Source organism: Hyperoodon ampullatus, assembly GCF_949752795.1.
Source record: "Hyperoodon ampullatus genome assembly, chromosome: 3".
Taxonomy (NCBI): Eukaryota; Metazoa; Chordata; class Mammalia; order Artiodactyla; family Ziphiidae; genus Hyperoodon; species Hyperoodon ampullatus.
Genome location: NC_136916.1, coordinates 36,885,117 through 36,899,075, shown reverse-complemented (window position 1 = coordinate 36,899,075; position 13,959 = coordinate 36,885,117). Strand labels below are relative to the sequence as shown.

General features: G+C 39.4%; 1 protein-coding gene across 1 annotated transcript in view; it reads right to left on the bottom strand.

The window, feature by feature from the left end:
* IQGAP1 (IQ motif containing GTPase activating protein 1) overlaps positions 1–13,959 on the bottom strand; it is a gene marked incomplete at its 3' end in the record, with an annotated part of 100,156 nt that overhangs the window by 63,201 nt on the left and 22,996 nt on the right. The window contains exons 3-4 of the mRNA XM_079701085.1: positions 2,033–2,189; positions 486–563 (exon numbers count right to left, since the gene is read on the bottom strand). Of these exons, the coding sequence (XP_079557211.1) occupies positions 486–563; positions 2,033–2,189 (235 nt within the window). The remainder of the gene's footprint in view (positions 1–485; positions 564–2,032; positions 2,190–13,959) is intronic.

Below are 13,959 nucleotides of genomic sequence, written 5' to 3'. Positions count from 1 at the left end.
TTTTTTTTTTGCGGTACGCGGGCCTCTCACTGCCGTGGCCTCTCCCGTTGAGGAGCACAGGCTCCGGACGTGCAGGCTCAGCGGCCATGGCTCACGGGTCCAGCCGCTCCGCAGCACGTGGGATCTTCCCGGACCGGGGCATGAACCCGTATCCCCTGCATCGGCAGGCAGACTCTCAACCACTGCGCCACCAGGGAAGCCCTGAATTTTAATGTTTATAATTTGGTGTAGTAAAGGTAAATGACATCATAGGGAATTTCTCTAGGGTGAGGTGAAGCAGGGATGAGAAATATAAAAGAAAAAGAACAAAGCTATTTCCTAAAACAAACTGAAGTGACCCTTTAGTATTAAAATATAGATAGATAGATAGATCTATATATATATATCGCCAAAGAATCAATTGAGAATAATTTTACAGGTAGAATGAGAACTGTTATGCCAAACAGCCAGAACTAAGCCAGAACTATGAATATCACATAAATTACCTTAGGCAATCCAATCTCGTCCATGGCATTCAACCACTGAATCACATTATCAGTGTGTCTAAAGTGGAGGCCAGTTGCCTAGAACAAATAAAAGACCATTAGGCACGGTTTGGCAATATTGAAGCAAATACTAAATAAATACTCTCTTTGTATCAATAAAAGTTTCCCTGTAAGACTTTACATGGTCCCCTTAAACTTAAGGTCTGTCTGTATCATTACACATTCTAATCCCCAAAAGCCAAATCCACATCTCAGCTCTTCTCAGTTAAGAACCATCTGGAGAATCTTCCTGTGTACAGTGTGCTCAGCAGAACATGGTCTTTGGAATTCAATTATGTTGGATTCAATTCCTGACTTGGTTATCTATTGGTGACACTGGGTAAGTCACTTCACCCTATTGATTCTGAGTTTCCCCAACTTTAACACCTACTTTGTGCTTGTTGGAAAGATTAACTGAGAAAATGTACATAAAGCACTCAGTGTGTTGTCTGGCAAGTAGAAGATACTCCCAAAATGAGGTATTTTCATACTACACATATAAACATCCCCCTCTTAACCTCTATACCTGTTGTTTTCTAGGAAGGTTTACCCTCAAGATGGTTAGAGGTGTAGGCTATTGTCTTTACTGTTGCTGGAGACTGCTCTGCCTGCCTGTTCTGCACACATTTTTTAGAGTCAGCAGAACAGCTCAGGAGGTGTCTTCAGAATAACCACTTATTTAAAACTCAGAATATAAGTCTTTGCTTTTTGATGAAGAAAAGTTTCTATTTGGGATGTTAATTTTGGCTTAAGACCTATAATTTCCTTGTTTTCCTTTTAATTTAAATATTAAAAAGCCAAACAAACAAAAAAACCAACTCTTTTGATTCTGTCTTCATCCTTAACTCATTCTGAGCTCTTGCCCAATTCTTACAGTTGACCCCTCTTACATATTTGCTCTTGGTTTTGCAATCTTCCACTATCTTCTATACTCATCCTTTTTTCAGATAAGAGCTCTTAGGAAAGCTCCCCACAGAAACTCTGTGAGCAACGGGAATTTGGTCCTTGTCAACATCCCAACTTAATTAAAGCAGTCTTCTTTTTGAGGGTCATGGGCCACAAGAATCAATCACTTATCTCAATTTTCTGAAATCGGATCACTGTCCCATTTTACCTTAAACTTTAATATCATGGGGTGATTTTCTTCCCCCAAAGTTGCTATTGCTTTCAATTTGCCAACAAATCTCAGAGCTTGGTTAAAATTAGATTTAAAGTAGTAATTCCCCTAGTTACTTCCTCTACCTTCTAAGAAATAAAAAATTCATCAAGGACCATGAAAATTTCTAGATACAAATTACTCATTAGAATTGCGCCAGAAATATGGACAGCTTAAGTTCTTTTACTACTGTATCTTGACTTTGCACTAAATTTTCTCCACTCTGCCAGGTATTTTATTTTGTTGGAACACACTTACATATATTTCTCAGTAACTCTTTCACAGGATAAAGTATGCTAAACTTCTCTCTCAAGTTTACAGAAATTTAAGCACCAAGCAAGGACGGACTCACCTTGTATCTGGTCTGCTCTCGATCATAGATCTTCTTCAGTGACACCACTTTAGGGGAGAAGAAGTTTCCTAGTTTGGCAAGATAGACCCCATTCCGAAGCCCCTCTTCCAGTTCTGTGGTGGGAGGCAGGTCTTCCCCCAGGCATGCTTCCATCCACCTACACAGAAGGAGGGAGGACATGAGAAAAGAGAGGAAAGGTATGAACCGCTCCCCTCTTCAGAGATTTCAAGCTTAATTTCCATTCTCCTTGGAAAAGTTTAAGTTGAACATAAGCAATAGTGTTTGAAGACTCAATTTCACACACATCCTTGTTCTGGCCCAGTCAGATCTCAGAGGTAGGGAACTTAGGAAAATTCCCAAGTATAAACGCCACCCTCTTCTCCACCCTACTTTCCTCTCCTGCAGCAAGAGAGCCAGCTGGCTCCCCAGGTCCTAAATGCCCCATGAGCCTCAGCCCAGACTGTCTCCCTTACTCCTTCAGTTGCACCTTAAGAATTCCTAAGAAAAACCTTTTGTAACTGAAGCCACCATCTCTCAACTGTTCAGAAACTTACATTTGCAGCTGAGGATCTCTTCTGGTTTAAGAATTCAGCATCCATAGTGAATTTCTAGGTTCAGATTTTAAAGTTGTTTTGGGGTTACCAAAATAGTCAGTCATCTCACCTAAAATACTTAAGGAAACTCCAATGGAAGCAGTAAAAGTGAATTCTTATGTGTTTTTTTAGAGGGGAAAGGAAGTTGTAACGGAAAACTATATTGTCCCCCTCGGACACCTCTCACAAGATTTCAGGGAACCCAAGATAAAACAAAGCCAAGTTTATTTGTATATATTTTCTACCAACAGAAATGTAGTTAACTAAAAAAGTCATTTAGGGCAATGGTTTTAAACTTTTTTTTGAATCACAGAATCCTTTGACTATCTAAGGAAAGCTACAGATCCTTCCCCCCAAAAATGTATACATAATTAAATTTAATATATAATTTCAAGGATTTCATTGACCCCGGTTTGAAAACCCCTAACTTATAAGTATGCTACTCAAATTTTACAAGGCTACTGTATCCCCAAATTCTTTACCATTCTTTACGGGGGTTGGGGGGGACCACTAGATGATGCCTCGTCTGCTTCCCTAGTAATAAATCTTTGGAAAGCCAAATGGGGAAAGAAAAAATCCAAAGATACAGCAAACTGAAGTAAAAGCTAGATTTACTGCCAAATGGGACAACATAAGAATGAAACATTTATAATGTTAATTGATACCTAAAGTTTAAATTAAAAGACAAATAAAACTGGAAGCCACATTTAAATATGCCATATTTTATACACACACACACCCATGAAAATTTATAAGAAAATTCTAACATACCAATAGAAAAATAGACCAAATAATATATAAATGTATTTATAATCCCATTTATGTGTGTTTCTATATAATTCTTTTTTTTTTTTTTGCGGTACGCGGGCCTCTCACTGCTGCAGCCTCTCCCGTTGCGGAGCACAGGCTCCGGACGCGCAGGCTCAGCGGCCATGGCTCACAGGCCCAGCCGCTCCACGGTATGTGGGATCTTCCCCGACCGGGGCACGAACCTGTGTCCCCTGCATTGGCAGGCAGACTCTCAACCACTGTGCCACCAGGGAAGCCCTCTATATAATTCTTTACGTTAATAAAATTGCCTGAAAAGATATACAATAGGGCTTGAATTTACATACTTTTAAAATTATTAGTTTTATAATTCAGAATAAAATTTCTTGTATTAATTCTATCTTTTCAAACTGAGATTACCACTCAGAATCTTTAAAAAATAATGAGGGAATTCCCTGGAGGCCCAGTAGTTAGGACTCAGTGCTTTCACTGCCAGGGCCAGGTTCAATCTGTGGTCGGGAGCTAAGATTCCCACAAAAAAAAGGAAAAAAAAAAAAAAAAAGGAAAAGCAACAATGTTCCTGTTTTTCTCGAGTTCTATAGAATAGTTAACTCAACCTCACTTTGAAATCTATTCTACTTCTAAAGCAGCTAGCATACTGTCTGACACATAGTAGATACTTAAATAAATACTAGCTGGATAGATGAATGGGCCAGAGAATTTTCTGGCTATTTCCTACACCCAATGATATTAAGTTTTCTCTTCTGGCTTTTCTTTTAGGTAGTAGAACTGAAATGTCATAAGGGGAAAAAGAAGAAAGGAATGAATTTTCCAGAAGAGTTACCATAGTAACTAAATTAGATATCAATTTGTAGCAGCTACAAAATCCAAACTATGCTTCTCCAAGAGCCTAAGACCATAGGGCAATGTGGAAAAGAACACAGGTCAATGGTATGGAAAATAGTTGTAGTCTAAGGACACATCTCATATAATCGTCCATCCAATATTTTACTGCTAAAAAGAATACAGCAAACAGCTCCTGGCAATCCCTGCTCTCAGGGGACAGTCTAACTTATGTTCTCATTAACAGGGACAAACCTAGAATAAATCTTAAGCCCAAAACAGCCCTTTACCACATAATAGTATGAAGAAAAAGTTACTTATTTTCCTCTCAAAATGGGGAAGACTGTGGATAAACAACACAGTAGTGCTTTTGGCTTGAATCAGAGCCAGCTACCAGGGCTGTTTAGGTTCTCCTCTCCTCTGAGATCACTGGATTAAAATCAGAGTAAAAGGAGAGACCACAGCCACACCTCCCACAATCCTTTACCTTCGTCTTCTCTTGTCTAACTGCTATAAAACAGTCCCGACTGATGACAAGACTCACAAGCTTTCTATAGCAGAGTAGAATACCCTAAATATCACACAAGTGTCAGGCCTGAAGAAAAGCTACCTGTGATCTGGTGAAAAGGAATAAGCAGAGAGCGAGAGCTAGAGACACAGAAGTGTCTCTAAACAACCCCCGCAAGCCCAGAACTGCCCTCCAGTTCCCTGTGTGGCTCACCCTCCATTCTAAGCTCTGCTCCACAGCAGAGAATCACCTGGTTTGTTTATAAGAATAAAGTTAGTTAAATTAGGACCAAACTGCTTTGAAAAATTAACAGCATTAAGTAGGGTGCTATATTACTAGATTCTTAATCTTAGCGTCAGTTTGGATTCTACTATAATTCTGAGAAGATGCAACAAATTCTCCTGTTCTCTACAGCCCATCTGAGATTCCCCCTCTGCCACAAACTCACAGCATCACAAAATGTGAAAGCAAGGAACTGAATGCACTTCTAGGGCAAATCCCTTTGGGGTTTTCCCCCCAATATAACACATATCCATTAAAGAAAATTACAAAACATTTCTCGACATTTTATGAATATTTTTCATGTTACTATACAGTTTCTCAAGACTTTGAGTTACATTAAAATTCTACCAAATGCTAATCAGTCACCTATGTTGGACATTTATATCATTTCTAAATGTTTTCAACCATTAAATAATTCTGCAAGAACGTCTTTGTACACAATGTTCTTCCGTATTTAGAATTAATTCCTTTGGAAACTCCAAAACAAAAAATGTTATTGCTCAAAAGCTTACCCAAAGGCTGTACCTATTTGTACAACTCTCTCATTTTACAAATAAGAGTAAGGCCTATCAAAGGTTACCTGCTAGCTAGTGACAAAGGTGCGATAAGAGGACCCTGATTCCTAATTTAGAATCCTTCTCACTAAACCACTATTGCTCTTACCACATCACCCCAAAAGCCTAACAGAGCTGAGCTCCACAGGGCTGTCTAAACAGGACGAAGTTTCAGATATCCCATGCAGGAAAAAGGCTGGTATCTCTCCAAGTTCTTAATAGGGTTTTAAATATTTCAGTTTAACTGCAAGACCACCAGTAATTCTCAACTCAGACACAAAGCTTCCTTATCAAACTTAAGCATTTAAATTAACTTTATAAATACATTTAAGAATAAATCTATGCATTGATTCTTATCTTACACTGGGCACAAAAATCCACTCAAAATGGATTAAAGACTTGAATGCAAGACTTGAAACCATAAACTCCTTTAAGAAAACACAGGGGGTAAGCTCCTTGACATCAGTCTTAGAGATGACTTTTTTGGATTTGACACCTAAAGCAAAGGCATCAAAAGCAAAAATAAACAAGGACGATTATATCAAACTAAAAAAGCCTCTGCACAGCAAAGGAAACCACCAACAAAATGAAAAGGCAACCTATGGAATGGTAGAAAATATCTGCAAATCATATATCTGATAAGGGGTTAAATCCAAAATATACGGAGAACTCATGCAACTCAATGGCAAAAAAACCCCTAACAATCCAATTTTTAAATGGACAGAGGAACTGAATAGTTTTCCAAAGAAGACATACAAACGGCCAACAGGTACCTGAAAAGATACTCAACATCATTAAATCATCAGGGAAATGAAAATCAAAACCACAATGAGCTATCACCTCACACCTGTTAGAATGGCTACTATCAAAAAGACAAGAGAAAAAAAAAAAAAAAAAAAAAAAAAGACAAGAGAAAGAAAGTGTTGGTGAGGATGTGAAGAAAAGGGAACCCTTGTGCACTACTGGTGGTGTAGACAAAGAATGTCCTCTGCCATTTCAGTAAACAAAGAACGTTGAGGCCATCAAGCCATCAGCCACTGCAGCGGCCCCTGACGGTGCACCCTAAGGGGAATTCAGGATGGAGAAAAACAGGTTGCCTGCCACCAAGCCATGAACCTCTACATCCAGCTTCAACAGTATACCCTGAGGGGATTCAAGAGAGAGAAAAAAAGGATACTGGCTCTACATAAGGTGCATATCAAAGGAATAATTTCAATAAGCCCAGACTCTTGCATCTTCCCGTAAGTAGAAAAGCACTTAATTCATTAACTTGAGATGTCTGGGTTTTTTGTTTTGTTTTATTTTGTTTTTTAATTTATTTATTTATTTATTTTTGGGTGTGTTGGGTCTTCGTTTCTGTGCGAGGGCTTTCTCTAGCTGCGGTGAGCGGGGGCCACTCTTCATCGCGGTGCGCGGGCCTCCCACTGTCGCGGCCTCTCTTGTTGCAGAGCACAGGCTCCAGACGCGCAGGCTCAGTAGTTGTGGCTCACGGGCCTAGTTGCTCCGCGGCATGTGGGATCTTCCCAGACCAGGGCTCGAACCCATGTCCCCTGCATTGGCAGGCAGATTCTCAACCACTGCGCCACCAGGGAAGCCCTGTTTTGTTTTGTTTTAATAGCAGTAATCTTATGATGTTCTGACTACCTGGTTTGGGTTTTGTTTTTTGTTTTTTTTTCTTCAAAAAAACTCTTATTTATCCTGGTTCCTCCCTTACCTCTTTGGAAGAGTCCTTCAGAGCTATCTGAGAGGCTGTCTCCTGGGCTTTAAGTCCTCATTAAGTCTGCCGAATAAAACGTAATTCTCACCTTTTAGGTTGTACATTTTTTTTCAGCCAACAGTGGGAATATAAATTGGTGTGGCCACTATAGAGGCAATATGGAGGTTTTCAAAAAATTAAAAATAGAACTGCCATATCATCCAGCAATCCCACTTCTGGGTATACAGACATCCCTGGGTATCAACAGGGGATTGGTTCCAGGACGCACGTAGATAGGTACCAAAATCCAAGGATGCTCAAATCCTGTACATAAAATGTCATCGTATTTGCATACAACCTAAGCACACTCTCCTGTATACTTTAAATCATCTGTACATTACTAGAATACATAATACAATGTAAATGTTATGTAAACAGTTGTCAATATAATGTAAATGTTATGTAAATAATTGCTGCCAAGCAGCAAATTCAAGTTTTGCTTTTTGGAACTTTCTGGAATTATTTTTTCCCTGAATATTTTCAATCCACAGTTGATTGACTCCACAGATGCTGAACCTGCGGATATGGAGGGATAACTGTATAGCCCAAAGAAATGAAAACAGGATATCGAATATAAATCTGCACTCTCATGTCCACCGCAGCATTATTCACAATAGCCAAGATATGGAAACACTAAGTACCCAGGAATGGATGAATGGATAAAGAGGTTGTGGTATATGTCTACAAAGAAATATTACTCAGCCATGAGAAAGAAGGAAATCCTGCCATTTGTGACAACATGGATGGACATTGAGGGCATTATGATAAGTGAAATAAACCAGACAAAGAAAACCAAGTACTGTATGGTATCACTTAAACGTGGACTCTTAAAAAAAAAGTCAAACTTTAGTGCTTGCCAGGAGATAGTGTGTGGAGAAAATAGGGAGAGGTTGGTAAAAGGATACAAACTTTCAGCTTTAAGATGAGTAAGGTCTGAGGATCTAACATAAACCAGTGACTACAGGTGATAACATTATATTGTATAATTAAAATATATTAAGAGAGTAGAACTTAAATGTCTTCACCAAAAAAAAAAAAAAAAGGATAAACACGTGAGGTGATGGATATGTTAACTACATCCTTTCACAATGTATACATACATCAAATCACCACAATGTACTTATTTTAAATATCCTATAATTTTACATGCTATTTATACCTCAGTAAAGCAGAAATCTAACAAATAAATCAATCTATGCACAAAAGAAAAGTCACGGGTCAACACAATTCTCATGTTTAAAACTGTCTTAATAGTCACAGAACTTCACAGTTGGAAGGCTCATTAAAGCTCTTCCAGTCTACCCCAACTCCTGCACTCCCCTCTCACCTTCCACTCCCTCCCCCACTTTAATGCCTGAATGCTTCCAAAACATCTTGGCCAAATCATGATGTAAGCTGACCCTGAACACTGATGCTGACATGGAAATCACACATTCAAGTTAACCCATTTCATCTCAGGATTCTAGTAGCCAAAAAGTTTTTATTAAGCCAGCAGTTAGCTCCCCATTGACACCCTAAGCTGCCTTCTGGAGCAAGACAACATATGGAATTAAAATATAATGTGACCAGTACTGGCCAGGGACTTTTGAAGATGTGGATTTATATCCTGTCCCTGTTACTTATCAAGACAGCAAGTCACTTACCCAGTTTCTTCATTCGTTAAAAGGGAATAACAATATTTTCCAAATAAGGCTGTTGTTGAGGATTAAATAAGATGACACGTGAAATACAGTGCTTAGCACAGTGCTTGGCTGGGTATTTAAAAAATATTTGTGCTTTTCCTCCTTTCCCCTCATATGATGAGTCACATGCTGACACTTTTGTCAGTAAAATGATTCCAGTTCCTTCAAGAACTCTTCATGAAAAGAGAAGAACAGCACCTACCTCACAGGACAATTGTGAGGATTAAAAGAGATAACACACATAAAGAGTTAAGAACGGTGCCTGGAATAGAGTAAGCGCTCAGAGCATTAGCTGGTATCACTACTAGTGTTAGACATGACTCCCTGCCCCTCGCATCTTTCTCATTCATCTCTGAACACTATGCTCCAGGTGTGGTCTGACTGGCCTGAAATGGAACCGGAATATCACTCCTTCATTCTGAACACTCCAAAACCACAGATAAAGCCTCAATTAAATTATTTTACAACACTTTTCCACTCAACAGAGATTCTTAGTATTTTTTTCCCCAAACATGCAGCTGCTAAACCCGATCTCTACAGCTCCATATTAGAACCATTATTTGCACTCATCTCTACTATGTTTCTTCATGTTTGATTCAGCCCATTGTCCCGAATGTCAACACCTTTTGGGATCCTAATTCTGTTACCCAAAATACCAACTTCTCTTCCAGCTTCACATCATCCACAAATATTAATGGGTTTTAAAGAATGATGAGGAGGAGTTCACCAAATGGCCAAGGCAGAGAAGGCCTCTAAGCAGAAGAAATACCATGTACAAAGGCAGGGAGGGCTGAGAAAAAATGGTGGGTTACGGAGTAGTTCAGCACTGCCATTGCTAGAAGGGAAAGCAGGAGGTGAAGATGAAAAAAAGGAGCAGGCTGGATGGTGCAAGGCCTGTCTGTCATGCCTGTCTGTCAGAAAGGAAAGAAACCTTTTCTTCTGTCATGAGAGATGCTGAAGGATTTTAAGTGGGAGGTGATCTGATCAGATCTCTTTCAGAAAATCACTTTGGCAACAATGTGGGGCTTTAAAATTTTTCTTCAAGTACAAATGTTTTAACAAAGAAGTCACTTAAAAAAAAAAAGTTCTGAGAATATTATACCAAGTGGTGACACCAGCACACCCAATCTGTGATCAGGTCTCTCAGCCACGACCACAGATAGAACTCAGCGACAAAACTCTTATATGAAGGAAACGGAGAATAGAGTTGTTAGTCCTTCCTACCACAAAAAGGGATTAAACTTTCAACATTTTCTCCTCCTCAAGTTTAACCCTAGAACTGCTTTAACAAATCTAGCTCAAATGAAAATTACTAAAAAAAAAAAAAATTTTTAAGTGACATCTTATCTGAAACACAACTATTAAACAGGAAAACAGTAATATCCGAATGGTTCATTTTCTATAAATAACGCCAAAAAAAAAATCTCTAACACCACCTGGCAGATATTAAGTTAAATACTTTACATGCATTATTTCACTTGATCCTTGCAAAAACCCCATAAGGTAAGTAGTATTACTATTCTTATTTTACTGATATAAGAAAACTATGGGCTCCTCAAAGTAAAGTAACTTGTCCAAGATTACCCATCTAGTAAGTGGCTGAGCTCACACTTGAACCCAAGATGGTGTGATTCTAAAGTGCAAACTGAGGTGCTACATTCCAGCAATTTATTCAAAAATAATAAAAGCTACTACCCTCCTTAATACTCACTAATAAAAGCTCAAGTTCTGGAGCTGGGCCTCCTGAAGCACCCTAAACCACAGTGCATGACCTCATTAACAACACTCTACCAAGGACCAAGAGAGAGGCCTATAAAATATTAAACATTGAAGTTGACACAATTAGTGTGAAAAGTGCTTATATAAAAGTCTACCTTTAATATAATTGCATAATAATTCTTATAAATAGTCCTGATATAGCTTTCATATCTAGCGTATTTTGATAAAGCTTTGTTTTATTCATATTTTAAATCAATTTTCCAAAAAAAATCTACTCTGACAGCTAAATATCCATTTAGGAAACATTTCTAACACTTATCAGTGGCATAAAATGCGCTAACTACCTGGAAATCACCCTCTGGGAACAGAGATGTTTAAACTACTAGCTACAATAGTAGATGATATTTGAACTAGGCTTTTAAGATAAATTGTATTCAAAAGGTGAAAATGGGAAATAAAGACATTTAAGATAAAGGAGAACAGCATAAAACAGAGGGCAAAAAGGCATGAAAACAAATGGCATATTTAGGGAATGACAAATCATTGTGGTAGAGGAGTGGGAGATGTACCTGGAACAATAGAATTTTAATCTGCAGGCAACGGGAACCACAAAAGTTTTTTGTTTGTTTGTTTTCTTTTCTTTTCTTTTTTCTTTTTTTTTCCACAAAAGTTTTTGAATAGAAGAGTAGCTTGGTCAGATCTGACACTTAGTATGATAACTAGGACAACAGCACGGAAGATAGATTCAACAGAGAAATATTAGGCAACTGCTTCAGGAATCCAGGTGAGAGATAATAAGGTCTTCAACTAGGGCAATGGCAGAAACAGAAAGAAAAATGATGAGTAATTTCAAAGGAAGAATTGACCCCATTTGACAATCTGTTAGATGGCTGGGAGTGGGGGTTAGAAGGGCACTGAGGAAGATGAGGTTTAACAGACAATTGGAAAAGAAAAGAAAAACAAAGTTAGCTCCTGACCTCACATTTTGCTACTGACTTTAAACATCAAGTGGATTAGAGGTTTTAAAACATAAAAGAATGAAAGGAGGAAAAAAATATAAATGAATGGTTGTATAATCTTGAAATGAGAAAGGCCTTTCCAAACAAGACTGTGAGGCAGAAATCATTTTGAAAAGGGGGAAACAAACTGTCTATATAAAAGCAGTTAAACTTCTACAAGGAAATTAAAAAAAAAATTTTGAAAGATAAGCTGGAGGGAAACTTTGCAACCTATAACAAGGAGCTACTAATCTCTCATAATCTTCATTTTTTAAGTTTTAAAAAAATTTTTTGGCTGCATGGCATGCGGATCTCAGTTCCCCGACCAGGCATTGAACTTGTCCCCCACCCCTCCTGCACTGGAAGCGTGGAGTCCTAACTACTGAACTGCCAGGGAAGTGCCCTCTCCCATAATCTTTATTTATTTATTTATTTAAATAAAGCTTTATTTATTTATTTATGGCAGCGTTGGGTCTTTGTTGCTGTGCGCGGGCTTTCTCTAGTTGTGGCGAGCGGGGGCTACTCTTCCTTGCGGCGCGTGGGCTTCTCATTGTGGTGGCTTCTCTTGTTGTGGAGCACGGGCTCTAGGCGTGCGGGCTTCAGTATTTGTGGCACCTGGGCTCAGTAGTTGTGGCTCGCGGGCTTAGATGCTCTGCGGCATGTGGGATCTTCCCGGACCAGGGCTCGAACCCATGTCGCCTGCATTAGCAGGCGGATTCTTAACCACTGCGCCACCAGGGAAGCCCTCCCATAATCTTTAGATGCATATATATATTTTTTAATGCTTAAAATAAATGACAAATATTTCCCTAGAAAAATGCACTAGAAACATAAACAGGCAATTCACAAAAGAATATAAGTAGCCAGCAATTATGGGAAAAAAATCTTAATCTCACTACTAATCAAAGGAATGCAAATTAAAGTAACAATAACTCCATTTTCAGCTAGCAGACTGGCAAAGATAAAAAAGAATGATCGTAACTTATTATTGTCCAGTATGTGGGGAAACTCAACGTTCTCACACTGTTCCACAAGAAAATCTGGCAACACATACCATCTATAGGAAACTTACAAAAACTTCAATAAAAGGAAAAAGGTTGTTTTATTTTTAAAAGATGATTTGGTGACTTGTGGCATGGATGGCTAAATAAAAGATTATGCCATTAAACAAGGCTGGGAACACAAGGAGAAGCAGGCCAGAATGATAAGTTCATGCCTGAAATATGTTCAGCTTAAAAGGTCAATGATACATTTAGGTAGAGACATCCTACCGGTTGTTGGAAATACAAGTCTGAAAAACTCAGGAGAAAGACCAGGTTTGACCAGGGACCCAGATTTGAAAAGTGGCACCAGGACTTCCCTGGTGGCGCAGTGGTTAAGAATCCGCCTGCCAATGCAGGGTACATGGGTCCAATCCCTGGGCCGGGAAGATCCCACATGCCACGGAGCAACTAAGCCCGGGCACCACAACTACTGAGCCCGCCGGGCACCACAACTACTGAGCCCGCCAGCCACCACAACTACTGAGCCCACCAGCCACAACTACTGAAGCCCGCATGCTCTAGAGCCCATGTGCCACAACTGTTGAGCCCGCGTGCTGCAACTACTGAAGTCCGCATGCCTAGAGCCCGTGCTCTGCAACAAGAGAAGCCACCGCAATGAGAAGCCTGCGCACCACAATGAAAAGTAGCCTCCTGCTTGCCGCAACTCGAGAAAGCCCACACGCAGCAACGAAGACCCAATGCAGCCAAAAAAAAAAGAGAGAAGAAAGAGAAGTGGCACCACAGGAGTGGACGAGCTCCCCAGAGAAAGGCTGTAGAGACAAATTTTAAAGTTCAAGGACTGTGCCTTGGAAAAACACCAACATTTTAAGAGGCGAATATTACAGAGAAAGAACAGTTACTATGGTAAAATGAGAACTATGAGAGAATCACGTGATGGCAAGCAAGGAAGAAAAAAAATTTCAGGAAGCTGGGAGAGGTCACCAACTTCAAATGCTGCAGAGAGATGGGTGGCAAAGAGAAAAGGATATGGCAAATAAGGAAGAAGGTCATCTGGGACCCCAATAGGGGGGAGTCTCAGTGGAGTGATGAGGCAGGAGGATCAGATTATTATAACTAGAGAACTCACTAGAAGTAGGGAACTAGAGACAGAAAATGTAGAGTTCTTTTTCAAGAAGTCTAAGAAGGGAAGAAGAGAGATAGGGGGGATAAAGAAAGGGTTA